Source organism: Chiloscyllium punctatum, chromosome 11 (assembly GCF_047496795.1).
Source record: "Chiloscyllium punctatum isolate Juve2018m chromosome 11, sChiPun1.3, whole genome shotgun sequence".
Taxonomy (NCBI): domain Eukaryota; kingdom Metazoa; phylum Chordata; class Chondrichthyes; order Orectolobiformes; family Hemiscylliidae; genus Chiloscyllium; species Chiloscyllium punctatum.
The window spans coordinates 53,692,707-53,707,329 of record NC_092749.1 but is presented as its reverse complement, the minus strand read 5'-3'; the positions used below and the strand labels follow the sequence as shown (position 1 = coordinate 53,707,329).

At 39.3% G+C, this 14,623-nt stretch overlaps 1 protein-coding gene across 1 annotated transcript in view; it reads left to right on the top strand.

The window, feature by feature from the left end:
* The window catches only part of LOC140482990 (putative deoxyribonuclease TATDN3), a 50,943-nt gene that overhangs the window by 29,664 nt on the left and 6,656 nt on the right, over positions 1-14,623 (top strand). The window contains exons 6-8 of the mRNA XM_072580809.1: positions 2,712-2,821; positions 9,210-9,265; positions 12,667-12,779. Coding sequence (XP_072436910.1) covers positions 2,712-2,821; positions 9,210-9,265; positions 12,667-12,779 — 279 coding nt within the window. The remainder of the gene's footprint in view (positions 1-2,711; positions 2,822-9,209; positions 9,266-12,666; positions 12,780-14,623) is intronic.

The window sequence follows — 14,623 nt, the reverse complement described above, 5'->3', positions numbered from 1 at the left end:
GAGTGTGTGTGTCTGTAGGACTGGGTGACCGTCTGGTCACCGTCCTCCAAGGCGGACTTTGGACAGGCAACAACGCAGAGTGGACAAGCAGAGGCTGATAGCCAAGTTCAGTACCCATGAAAATGGCCTCAACCGAGACCTTGGGTTCATGTCACACTACAGGTGACTCCACTGTACTTCGTGCACAAACAGGCACACGTGCACTCTCAGACACAGCCACACATACTCCTACAGACACACACACACACTTCTACAGACCCATACACTCACACAGACCCTTTCTCATACATAAGCTCTCTCTCATATGCTTACACATACACTTCCACACTCTCATGCACACACACACACACACCCTCTCACAGACTTATACTCACAGACTATACTAAGGATAGCTGGTCGTGTCGTTTCATGGCTAGTTGGTGTTCATGTATACGGATTGTTAACTGTCTTCCTGTTTGTCCGATGTAGTGTTTTGTGCAGTCCTTGCATGGGATTTTGTACACTACATTAGTTAACGATCCGTATACACGAACACCAACTAGCCACGAAACGACACGACCAGCTATCCTTAGTAGCCACACACACAGACGACAAGCAACATGAATTCGACTGGGACAACACTACCATTATAGGGCAAGCCAAACAGAGTATAGCCAGGGAATTCCTAGAGGCATGGCACTCATCCACAGACTCTATCAACAAACACATCGACCTGGACCCAATATACCGGCCACTACAGCGGACAGCTCAAACTGACAACCGGAAGCGGCAGAGACAGGCCACAAAAATGCCGGAAGTAACAGCACAGAAGCGCTTCACAGGAGGCTCCCAAGCACTGAGGATGTCACCTAGACAGGGGACAAAACGTTTGCAAGACAAATTCCCAACTCGGCGAACAGAACCACAACATACACATATAGGTTTGTGAGGTGAATTTGTACTTGCAGAATTACATTTTATTTTGCTCAAAAACTGCATGAATCCATGTAAGATTCTGTAAATCCTTTTTTAGATTAGAGTCAGTTTGAACATTGTGGCACAGACAGTCTCACACAGAGCATCTCAAGCCTTCAATGCATTATCTGGGCTGACACGACACCGATTGTTAAGGTTCAGTTGAGAATGTAACTTTAAAAAAGTTCTGCGATTTACACATGAAAGAACTGAAATCAACATGTTCATTCTAAATGATGAGAGACTTAACAAACAAACCAGGTCTTTAGCAATATATAATTTAAGTTACATCACACTGTAAACTTTTGCTGTAAATTCTGTCCCTTAGGATCTTACACTCCACAACCACCTGATGAAGGAGCAGTGCTCTGAAAGCTAGTACTTCCAAATAAATCTGTTGGACTATAACCTAGTATTGTGTGATTTTTAACTAAATAGATAAGAACAGTATAAAACTAAAAGGAAGACTTCCAAAAATGCAAAACACAGCACAGATTTGCCAAATGGGAAAGATAGAAAGACCAGCAAAGGGTCACAAAGAAGCTGATAAGATTACTAAAAGGGATTACAAAAGGAAACTTGCAAAGAACCCTTCTTTAGTCATGCTATAGGAAGAATGTTGTGAAAGTTGAAAGGTTCAGAAAAGATTTATGAGGATGTTGCCAGGGTTGGAGGGTTTGAGCTATAGGGAGAGGCTGAATAGATTCGGAATATTTTCCCTCGAGCGTCAGAGGCTGAGGGGTGACCTTATAGAGGTTTATTAAATCATGAGTGGCAAGAGTAAGGTGAATAGTCAAGATCTTTTCCCAGGGTAGGGGACTCCAAAACTAGAGGACATAGTTTTAAGGTGAGGGGGAGAGATTTGAATGGGAATAGACCAAGGGGCAACTTTTTCATGCAGAGGTGGATGTGTGTATGGATTTGCATGCAAGGACTGCACAAAACACTACATAGGACAAACAGGAAGACAGCTAACGATCCGCATCCATGAACACCAACTAGCCACGAAACAACACGACCAGCAATCCTTAGTAGCCACACACGCAGATGACAAGCAACATGAATTCGACTGGGACAACACAACTATTATAGGACAAGCCAAACAGAGAACAGCCAGGGAATTCCCAGAGGCATGGCACTCATCCACAGATTCAATCACTAAGCACATTGACCTGGATCCAATATACCGACCACTGCAACGGACAGCTGGAACTGACAACCGGAAGCGGCAGATTCAAATCACTACAAATGCCGGAGGAAAGATCACAGAAGCGCTTCACAGGAGGCTCCCAAGCACTGAGGATGTCACCTAGTCAGGGGACGAAACGTCTGCAACACAAATTCCTAGCTCGGCGAACAGAACCACAACAACAAGCACCCGAGCTACAAATCTTCTCACAAACTTTGAAGATTAGGCTAATTGACTGTAATTATCAATGAATCCCATCTCTCTCTTTTTAAACTAATGATACATTGTTTGTAGTTTTCCATTTCTCTGGCATGATTTGTCGAACAGCAGATGTTGGACATAATATTTGGAAGTTGGTAGATTTTGGGTGCCTAAAAAGTATTTACAGAATTGGTAAAAGAAATTGCATTGAATACTGAAGCTCAAATTGTGAACACTCTTGTAAAGTGAAGCCACATCAGAATTAATGGACTAAAAATATTTTATCATTTTCCATTGATAGATTAATATGTGTAGCTTGAGTATGCAATTATGCATCAAAGATCTCATACTTTGTGTTTTATTCTAGGTTGGATTGGATTTCACGCCACGATTTGCCAGCACTGAGGCACAGAAAAATGAACAGAGAAAGGTCTTCATTGAACAGATTGAAATTGCAAAGCGCCTGGATTTACCTTTGTAATGTAGAATTTTATTTCTGTGAGAATTAAGAGCTGGGATATAGGAAAGTCGAAGCTACTTGTCATCTATTTATGGCCAGAGAAAATGATTGTACAGACTGACAGTTCAAGTTTATCAGCTGTTTGACATGACAACTATTTGGTTAATAGTATAATGAAACAAACTATTTACTTTCCCAAACTCTCCCATCTATTTTCTTACCACTGTTCATAATAATGCTATAGTACTTACATTGTGCCTGATCAAGTTACAATTTTCTTTGAATGGATACATTATTATACAAATTTTGAGGCGTGATTATGTTGTTTGCAGAAGAAGCCAGATATACTTTACAGCCATAATTCCTAGTGTGAGGAAGTAGTAAAATTAGAGACTTAATCATTCAATCTGCCAGATTCCATTAACCACCAGTAAAAAGGTGAGGGGACCCTATTAAGGGGAACACTGGTTATCCTGCAGCTATTAAATGTAAAATTGAATGGCCAGTTGAACTCTGTCTCAGAGTGCTGGAGATCTACCTGCCTTTGATTGGTTGATACGTTCTGAAACTAGGCTTTCTGATCCAGGAGCATGGAAGTCTCACCTTCACTAATTAACAGACAATTGCCATTCACCCCCGCTGGATCAGAAGTCACATCTGAATCAGAGGCTGGGAGCTCTTCAACAGAGGCATGCAGCACTGAATCAGGATTTGGGTCATTGTTTGGGACTTGCCAGTTGTCATGCTGTCAGGCCTAAGAAAGGGACTGAGATTTATGCAGGCATGAGGGATGGCCACCCTGGGATGGGGGTATCATGTTATACCAAGGGTGTGGCCTCTGATGGGTCCACGATCCAGTTAAGAAGGGCCCTTCCTATCCCTTCCCTGTGCAAGGAAATCTTTTGGCGTGTCTGCTTGGCATGGTTTTCTTCTGCTGCCTGTTAAATCCTGGAAATGGTGAGATGAGAAACTCAAGTGAGCTTTAATTATCCATTTAGGGGCTTCAGTTGCCTTGACATCAGCGAAAACAATTTCACCGCACTCTGGAATTCAGCTTTGATCTTGTTTACCAATGCTCTAAGGCAGTCTGCAGCCAAGTAGTCTGGCAGAGTATCCTGAATGCAACCCAATGACTGATATAATTACTTTAGCAGGATAGGCAGGAAGGTAGTCGGCAGGCTTCCTGCTGGATTTTAGAGTCGTCCTACCTTCAAACCAATTGGCAGGGTAGTGGTAAATGCGGCCCTATAGAATCTGTACCTTTGCAGAACCAGAAATTTCTGAATGAGCCAATTTATCCTGAGGTTCCACAAGATGTGCTGTGATGTACTCCGATTGTAGCTTTATTCAGCTTCAGCTGCTGATACACGGGATTCTAAATTCTAAATCCATTGTAAGTTGCACTGTTTAAAAGTTGTTCACCCACTTATCAAAATAGAAATAAAGGTCAAAGAAGTAGTCCTCATTGAAATGTCTTGTAGAACCTTTCAGTGCATCTTGGAAGATACAGCAGCAATTGTAAAAAATAATGTTAAAGTTATTTTCAGGAAGCTTACTCCTTATTTTGTGTCAAGATAATTATAAGATAAGGTTTAAAGGTTGCTTAATAGTGGGGGATAGTTAAATAGCTAACCGGAAGAGGCCTCATGAATACCCCCATCTCTAATGTTGATTAAGCCTGCACATGAGTACAAAAGACTAGGTTAAAATGTTTGCAACCATCTCCAACCAGAAGTTACAATTCGATCCATCTTGGCCTCCACCTGATGCCCACACCATCATGGATGCCAGCTATGGGCCAATTTGTTTAACTCCACATGATGTCAACAAATGGTTGAATGCAATGGATACATGGAGCAAAAGATATCGGGCCTGAAACTTCTTGGCTTAAGATGTGTTCCTGAACTGGTTCTGGCCTTAATCAAGCTGTTCTATTACTGCTACAGCACATATCAAGAAAAATGAAAATTTGCCCAAAGACAGGATAAAACCAATCTTTCCAACTACCACTCTATCACTCTATCAACTATTCTCAATTATAAAAAAAAGCATAGAACAATACAGTAAACTATGTTATCAAGCATGTAATAACCTTTTTACTGACTCTGCCAGACTACTTGGCTGCAGACTGCCTTAGAGCATTGGTAAACAAGATCAAAGCTGAATTCCAGAGTGCGGTGAAATTGTTTTCGCTGATGTCAAGGCAGCTTTTACTAAGTGAGATATCAAGAATCCTGAGTAAAATTGAAATGAGAGAAAATCAGTACACCTGTTTTAATTCATTGACTAGTCAGTTCTAGCACAAAGAAAGATTGTTGTAATTGTTGAAGATCAAGTATCTGAACCTCAGAACATCACTGGGTGATTTCCTCAGAGAACTGTTCTAGGATCAGCAATTTTTGACGGCTTCATCAATTACCTTCCCACCATTTATGAAGTCCGAAATCAGGATGTCTGCTAATGATTGCTTCGTGTTCAATTTAATTTATGCTCCTTGGTTAATGACCATGACTATTTGCAGCATGAACAACATTCAGGCTTGGGTTTCTAAGTGGCAAGTGACATTCATGCTACACAAATGCCAGGCAAGATCCAGTAGAGAGGATGTAAATTTGGAAAATCCCCCTTCAGGGCCAAAAACTTTCTAAAAGGAATGGGATAAGTGCCTGAAAATAAATGTTGTGATAGTAGAAATGTACTGTGGAAATGGGACCAGTGTGTTGTTCTTGCAGTGATCAGGCAAGAAGACAAATGGACACAATAAAGGCAACACACTTGCATCTGGTAACAAGTGGCATGTCTGATGCACGACCACCTAAGTCTGCAAAGGCTTCAAGGTCATTGTTTCCACCTGGACAATATGAGTCCTGGATGGGATGTGAGACATTCGTTAATTCATAAAGTGACAGCTGAGCAGAGGTAGAGAGAGAGAGAGAGAGAGCACGAGAGAGACAGTGCATGAGACAGAGGTGGCAAAACCCGAGAAAGCTGCTAGAGTCTTGAAAATGTTGCCAGCAGATGATGGGGACTCCTGCATTCCCTCCATCTTCCTATTGTAGGTTGCTGCAGTCCTACTGCCAGCCTACATTGCAAACATATTTTCCATTTTCTGGACTAATTCTAATATCCTCTCCCACACTACCCAGACTCTGCACCCAGGGGGTTGGAGGCCAAATCAGCTGTTATGACTGGATATGCTCCTGCACTGTACACCTGTTTTAATTCATGTGTTGTAAGCATCTGGAGCAAATGGAGAGAGGCTTTCCCCTTTAAAAGTGACTTGCGGATTTATTTACATTTGGACATATGAATCAGGAACAGAAGGTATCTCCAAGCCTGCTCTGCCATTCAGTGAGGTCATGGCTAATCTGTTCATACCTTATTTACTTTTCTTTTTGAAAATAGATGCAGGATAATATTTTGGAGTTTGTCTGACTGCCTGAAGGGGTTGGTGTGTAAAATAATTTTTTTTGTCAGTATAAAACATTAGTAAAAAGTTTCTATGGAAAAATAATTTACCTAGTTTTTCTTGACATTATTATTTGAAGTGCATTTGATGCAGATTTCAGTGGTATTAGTGAGAATAGGCGAGATTAAGGTTGAGGGAGTAAGGCACCTAAAACAAGAGAAGTATCATGGTCCATTATTTGTCTGTCAGGCCACCATTGCCACTGTTGTCTTCTCGCGTAATTAGGCATGGTCAATAAATGCTAGTCTTGGCAGAAAACTCCAGAACCTATAAATCACTACCTTTTAAAAATGGTTTCCTCTTGTACATGATTTATATGCTGAAGAAAGAGGAACAATTTGAGAGTGTAAAATAAGTCAGATTAATCGTGTAGTGCCCCAGGAGAGCCAGACCACTCCACCAATACCAATCCAGCGTAATCTGTAGACCACGATACAATCTGAGATATTTCCCAGAATCCCTATCTGAAGTTACTGGTCCTTAGACAGTCCATACATGCTCATATTCTGGACACTTAATCTGAACTATCAACAACTTTTCTCCCCCAGCACTCTACACCCCAGCACCCCATGCCACCCTCCCACAACTATAGTAAAAATGCAGTTCCCTCCGTACTTCACTTCAGCTCTGATGAAGAGTCAACTAGGCTGGAAATGTTAGCTTGCTCTCTGTCCAAGGATCTGTCTGACACGCTGTGATCGCCAGCATTTGTTGTTTTCAGTATAGATTCCAACATCTGCAGCAATTTGCTCCTCAACGATCCAACTAACTCTTTCAGTGTCCTTTATTCGGCTTCCCTAATATTTCCTTTGTCTCTTTTGATTAGACTTCTGTAAAGTCCCATGAAATGATTTCTTCATTAAAAATGTTAATTAGACAAAAATGTTTGTTTAGTCATAGAACTTTGAGAATTATTTGACTCTATCAGCTCACATGGATCTTTTTCCTCTCAAATTCTGAATGATCTATCTTAAAATCCTTGTTTGTCACCTTGCTATAGCATGTAAACTGAGATATAACACCTACTCCCTAATGTCATTATACAAAACTGAACACCAATTCAAATGATTTATTACAACATCGTTCACAAATCATTTTTTCTATCACAATGGGTATTCTTCATGGTTGCTACAAATAATTATTGTCCTTGTGATAAAATTGACTACTTTCATTAGGTTCCCAGGTCCTGAATGGACATAACAGAGGTTGACTCTACTTAGCGGGGTCTGCTGCTGCTTCTGTCAGGAAATATTGAAGTGCTTTTTATGCTGGTGCTGTGAGGGAATATAGCTTGCTAGGATTTTCCATTCCTGTTCAAAGAAAGATTTTGATTTCAGGCACTTCGCTAACAGAATTTGTGAAAGATAAATTTCTTGGGTGGCAGTCAATTAAATACCCTATAGTTCCTTTGAGTTCCTTTGTACCACCTATGTATACATTGAAATAACATGGAAATTAATTTGGCCAGGGAATGCTGTCTAAATACGTATAAAGCTGATTAATTCTGCTTGGTTTTTACCAAGAAAGTGCTGATAAATCAGTGGTAATTCAATCCTCTGATGTGAAGCCACATATTGAGAAAGCATTGACATTACAATGTATGTGATTTTTGGGTCAGTCATGATCATTGATGTGAACCCAGCACTCAATGTACATATTCCAGTTTTGAATATCGCAGGGATAATTTTGATTTCGGGAAAATCAAAAGTGATGATCTAATATCAGCTGTTTTCTATTGTCTCTAAACTCAGATTTACAGCATATAATCAAAGTTGCCACAAAATATTCATTTCAAATGGCTGCTTCCAACCTGCAGCATTGGTGGAAGCTTGTACCACCACTGTAAAATCTTTGAATTTAATTTGGCAGTGTTTCCTGCCATGCATTAATAAACATTCTTCTCCAGGATATGATGGTATCCAGCTCGGGTATTAAGAAAATAGATAAGAAAATTGCAAATGCCTTTGTAGTAATCTTGTAAAGCTCTCTTGATTTGAGAATTGTGCCGTAGGATTGAAAATATTGCCAACATTTCTCCATTATGTAAAAAAAAGGGAATGAGAATCAGGTAACTACAGGTCAGTTTGCCCAACATCAGTTGTGGCGAAGTTACAAGAATCTTCACTAGGGACAGAGTGATTGGACACTTGAGAATATTTGAATGTGATAGAGATAGCATGGATTTCTACTGAGTAAATTGGGTCTGACAGATTATATTGAATTTCTTGATGTCAGTAGAGTGATGGGGAAGGTATGACCATCAATCCTATCTGTATGACGTTTCAGAAGGCACTTGACAAAGGCACACAGAAAAGATTATTAGGAAAACTGAAAGTATACCGGATTGCAGGCAACCATACCATATCTTGGAAATTAGTTGGAATGTAAGAGAGAAAGCGTTGGAATAACAGTTGATTATTCTGATTGGTGAGTTGCAACATATGGTGTTCTCTGGGGTCGATATTGTACAGTGATTTGGATGAACTAATAAAACATATTTCAAAGTTTGCAGATAACATTCAGTTGGGAGGAAAAATAAATAGTTCAGTTGGGAGCAGGAAATTAAAAAGGGAATAGAAAAAGTGAATGGACAAAACTGTGACAAATGGAATTCATTGTGGGAGTACATTCACTTTGATTCATGACAGACAAAATTTTTTTAAATCCTAACCGTTGTAAAAAAAAACTCTAGAGAAGTAGAGATTTGAATGTCCTTGCATAAAAATCACTGCAACTCTTTGAATAGAATCAAAAGAATTAATGGAACCTTGGTCTTTTTTCCAGGGATCTTGAATTACAAGTGAGTGCAGAGCTTTGGGCACATCCCATATATAGTACTGCATTCAACTTTAGGCACTTCACAGCAGGAATAAGATTGGATCATTCAGTCTACTATGTGCATTGTGTTAATCTAATCGTTGTTTTCTTCCTATTAGAAACGTACATTCTCGTTCTGCTGGCCGACCAACCATTAATCTTCTGAAGGAGCAAGGTCTAAAATTTGAACTTCTTGTTTTCTGTTTTAGAATTATCATTTGTATGTTAATTTCCAGACTTGGAAGATCTTTAGGCCTTAGCCAAAGTGGTGTTGGAGCCCCAGATTCAGAAGTTCCGGCTCATTTCTGGCACACAATACCTTCACAAGGGAAGGAAAGGAGCCAGGATGTGATTATCATATATGGACAATCTGAAATCAGCAGGGTTATTTGAAGTTTGCATTTTTGCTAGAACAAGTTCCATTTTCCACAGTGTGTAATTTCTCATTATTAAGAGTAAAAGTGAATGAGCCTAAAATGTGATTAAGATTTGCAGAGTTATCTAATTCTTTAAATCTCTGTTCTTTAAATTAAGAGTGCACCCTCCTGTGAAAGAAAATTGGTGCTTGCAATTTCAATGGCCGTTTGTTGAAATTAGTCTGAGGACTATCATTTTAGTGTTAGTACTGCTCGACTGCTACCACAGCTGAAAACAATCAAAGATGGTGCAGGATCATGACTCAGGAGAAAGAGCCCTGAACCAACAGATGTTCACTCCAGGGAGACTGGTACAGACTGGGGTGGGACCCTTTACTGCTGGAAACATCACAATGAAGAGCCTATGTTTCACAACTTAATTGACAGCTCCAAGTAAATACAAGGAGATTAGCTTTCTTTAATGTTGGTGTTAGAATACAATTTTATGAGAAATTAAGTACTTAAAGGGATTTAAATGTATTGAATGGGTTTTTATCAAATAGCATTTTTCTAATACAGTGAAGTCTGCAATAAATGCTTAAATCTTTATTTTGTTTCATGTCCGTATTGGCCTAGCTCAAATTGATACCGGCATATATGGCATGGAGGGATATGGTCAATTGGTCGTGAGTGGCAACATGGGTTGACATGAATCAGCTCCAAGATGATGTAGAATGTATGGTGATAAGTGGAGGTCATAGTCTGGCATTTCTTGACCTATAAGGGGCCCTGGTTATGGATCAAGGGGCATAAATTGGCAGAAGACTATGGGCATCACTATCAAGAAAGACTTTGGTCTTGGATGGGTATGGAGATTATAGAGGGTGGGTAGGGCCCATGATTTGATGTGAATGGGACACTGGGAGTGAGGGGGTGTGAAAAAGAGAACCATTGTTGTTTTATTATCGACTTTATTGTTTTCTTCTTGTGGCTGCCTCAACACTGTTTCCAGCTGTGGTGGGTCTCATTCCAGTGTGTACCATCCTCCCTGGAGTGAAAAATCCAACAGTTCATGGCTGTTTCTCCTGAGTCATTAGCCTGCATCATCTTTGATCTTATTTCGGCAGCCTGATTAGCAAATCTGGAATTCTGTCTCCACTACCACCTCACTTTCCTTAAGCTATTTCAGTGAATGTTGCTGGCAGAGCTGGTATTGACCACCTCCAGTTACTGTGAAGAGGTTGGATTGGCATGGGGAGGCTGGCTGGCATCCCCAAATTTCAGGCCTGCATCTAAAGTAGGGGATTCTAACGCTGAAAATTGAGTTGTCATATTTTGTTACCATTACTCATTTAATTTCATGAAGTATTTTCTTGCTCATTCCTATACCCGGCAAGAAAAATATCGATTGTTACTTAGCCCTCTTGTCAAAGCTGAAATAATTTTCACCTAGTACAAGTGTTAAACTTGTTTTAGAGTTAATGAAATGCTTGGTACTTCTACTATAAAGTCATCATGCTTGCCAGATGATGAAATTGAATTATTTGTCAAGCCCAACATTGATTTATTCAAATGAAATAAATGCTGAAAATACTCAGATCTTACAGCATCTGTGGAGAGGGAAAAAAAATGCATGTTTCAGCTTGGTGACCTGTCATCAGAACTGAGAAAAGTTAGAAATGTAATAATTTTAAGAACGTGAAAGTGGAGATGGGAAGAAGAAAAATGTATGTGACAAACTGGAAGACAGAAGAGATTAAAAGACAAAAGTGTAGGTGGTGCAAGGCCAAAGGGAAGAGCAAGGCACAGTACAAGTAAAGAAAAAAGTTGTCCTTTGAATAAGTGTAATAGTAGATGATGAATAGTTACTGTCTTAAAGCTGAAATAAAATTTTAAAATAGAATAAAACTAAAACCAGCCAAGAGAAACAAAACAACTTGGGGATAGTGGTTAACATTCTGAAACTGTTGAACTCAATGTTGAGTCTGAAAGACTTAATCTGCTTAAAGTGCTTAATTGAAATCTGAGCTGCTGTTTTTCAAGCTTGCATTGAGCTTCACTGGAACACTTCAGACTGAGAAAAGAGAGGTCAAAGAGGACAAAGAGGAGAATTAAAATGACAGGTGACTGGAAGCTTGTGGACTAAATGGAAGTGTTCCACAAAGCAATAAATTGCTGTTTCATCTAGAAGGAGAGTTTGGAGCCAGGGATAGTGAAGGCTGAGGTGGTAAAAAGACAGGTATTGCAGCTCCTGCACTTATAAGGAGAGGGATAGTGGAGGGAGGTGTTGGGGGTAATTGAGGAGTTAATCATAGTGTTGAGCAGTGAACAAATCCTACTCAATGCTAAGAATGGAAAGGACGATGCATTTGGTAAAAGCATCACCCTAGAGGTGGAAGAAATACTAGCCAGTGATGAAGTGATTATGGAGGCTGGTGGGATGCAATGTAAGGACAAGGGTAACCTTATCATGATTTTGGGAGGTAGGGGAAGATATGAGAGGAAAAGTGCAAGAAATATGACAAACATGATTGAGGCCTCTATCAGCCAAGGTAGGGGAGATTTTCAGTTGAGGAAAAGGAAGAAGAACTAGTTTGAAAGCTTGCTTTGTCAGAACATATGCAACAGTGATGTAAAAGTTCAAAGAGTGGGATGGAGTCTTTATAGGAAATGGAGTGTGAAGAAGTGTGGTCAATGTAGATGTCGGAGCTGATGGCCTTATTTGTGAATAACCATTATCCATATGGAGAGAGAAAGTCAAGAAAGGGCACAAAAGAATTGGAGATAGATCATAACAAAGCAAAAGAATGATTAAAATTTGAAGATTCTGTTTATCTGCACAAATGTTGCCTGCCAGTTGACCATTTACAGTATTCCCTGATTTTGTTTTAGATCCAGAATTGCTGTATGTTGCTTCTGTATTACTGTCTCACTCATTGGGTAATGAATGACATCTTCCATTAGGCTACCAGTATCTAGTGCTGCAGAACAAAGGGATACAAAGAGAGCATATTTTGTTCTAGCCTGCATTCACAATCTCTAGGGTGTGCCCAGATTGTGCAAATATATATTCTACTTACATTGATTCCTCAATTTTATCTGGTCTGGTAAAACATGACGTTGGGTTATTATGAGTGCTAGACATGTTCTAACTAGAAATAAGAGTAAATTACTATAAATTATTACACAATAAAGTGTGGGATTATTTTTGTTTTCCTAGGAGCTAAGAAAGTGTTGTTGCATGCATTTGATGGAAAACCCTCTGTGGCTATGGAAGGGGTGAAAGCTGGATTTTTCTTTTCAATTCCACCATCTATCGTAAGAAGCGAGCAGGTTAGATTAAACATAATAATGTTTGCCAAAATATTCAAGCTAGACATGTAGCAGTTATATTAATTCTCTAAAAGACCCAAAACTCCATTGCTAAGGTTCAAGGTACAGTATTTGTGAAAAGGCCATCTGAGATACTTCCATAGTGGTCACTTTGCTCGTTCACTCACACAGCTCTGATACTCTTTCCACTAGCAAAACCTTGCTGCCTGTTGTATTGCTTGTTGAACGAGTATGGTTTCTTTCTTCACTGTCTCAAATTAAAAATGATGTGGAGATGCCGGAGTTGGACTGGAGTTGACAAGGTCAAAAATCAACTTGTTGGACTATAACTTGGTGTAGTTTGATTTTTGATCAAATCAAATAGGCACAATTTTGAGCATAAAAGCAAAATACTGAAAATGCTGGAAACCTGAAATAAAACAGGAAGTTCTGCAGAGACTCTATTTTTCTCTCTTCATAGAAACTGCCAGACCTATTGATTTTCTCTAGGACTTTGTTTTTACTACAGCTTTGTGAGTATGAGACCAAAATCAAGTACCTAATCTAGCATCAGCTTGATTGAACTACCTCAGCCACTACTGAAACTCATACTTTTCTGTCAAAATTGTAATCCAGAACCATCCTGGATCACTGATAACACTTTTTTTTTCTGCTGTACAGACTGTCTACTCTGACGTTATTTTATCTGCTGTCAATTCCAACAATATATGAAAGGAGCTCTTAAACTTATTTGTTGCGAAGGTTCTGTGTTCTTTACTATCTCCTTTAAGCCAAACCTTCCCAGAGGTTCCCCACTCCTTCAGCCCTGAATCATTGTGTCTCTGTATTTTTCCATTGTCTGCTTATTGAGATTTATTTTGTTCATGATTTCCATGAGTACCTCTCATGATTCCATTATGCTAATTACACTTTCCTCAAATCACCCACTCTTGACCACTCTGTCTTTGTAAATTTCCACCATGAATGAAACTCCTTTTCATTTCCTATGTTGTGATATCCCATATCTATGTTTGTCTATCCTGCAATCTTTCCAATCTGATTCATGCTCCTGTTACAACATCAAAATGATCGAACCAAGATTTCATCACCTGTTGTGATCCAGCTGATGTTATTACTGGACAAGTCAAATTTCAGACTGAAATCAAGTTTGATTGGTTAGGTTTTCTTTTAATGTTATGAAGTGGTCTTTCACTGAAACACAAGCATCAATGATGCAGATGCAGAAGTTTATTACACAAAAGGAGTGGCAATAAGATAATATATACCAAGCTTTTTTACATATAACACAGTTTTGAAAGATTTCAAAACACATGATAAAATTACAATCCCAACTATCCCAACAGCAACACCTACAGTCCTTAAATACCAGAGAGAAGGAGTTTCCTTCTCCATGACCTCTGCAGGTTTGACTTATGTTTCCTTTAATTCTTGTTCTTGAGTGTTGTTGGTCTTTCCCTTGATTATTCACACAACTGAGCTTAGAATTTCTCTGTTTCAAATAACCCCTTTAGGGTTCTATTCAAACATATTAGTTCTGGAATTTCAAACTAAATCCCTTACACTATTTCCTAACTGTTTTGAGTTAACTCCTTTCTCCAGGAAAATCTGTTCTTGCATCCAACTTCAGCCAAAACTTCTGCAAACTACCTCCAAAAGCTTTACAATCTATATTTCTTCTCACTTAAGCAAAAATAAATCCTGATTCTTTTAAATCAAAAGCAACAAATGCCTTCAATGTTTACTCTGTCCAATCATGAAACTCTCACACTGCAAACAAGTTCCCATTATCACTCTAGGTGACGTCCTCTCTTGTTCTGGTTTTAAAAAAAGGCTTCTGAAAGACT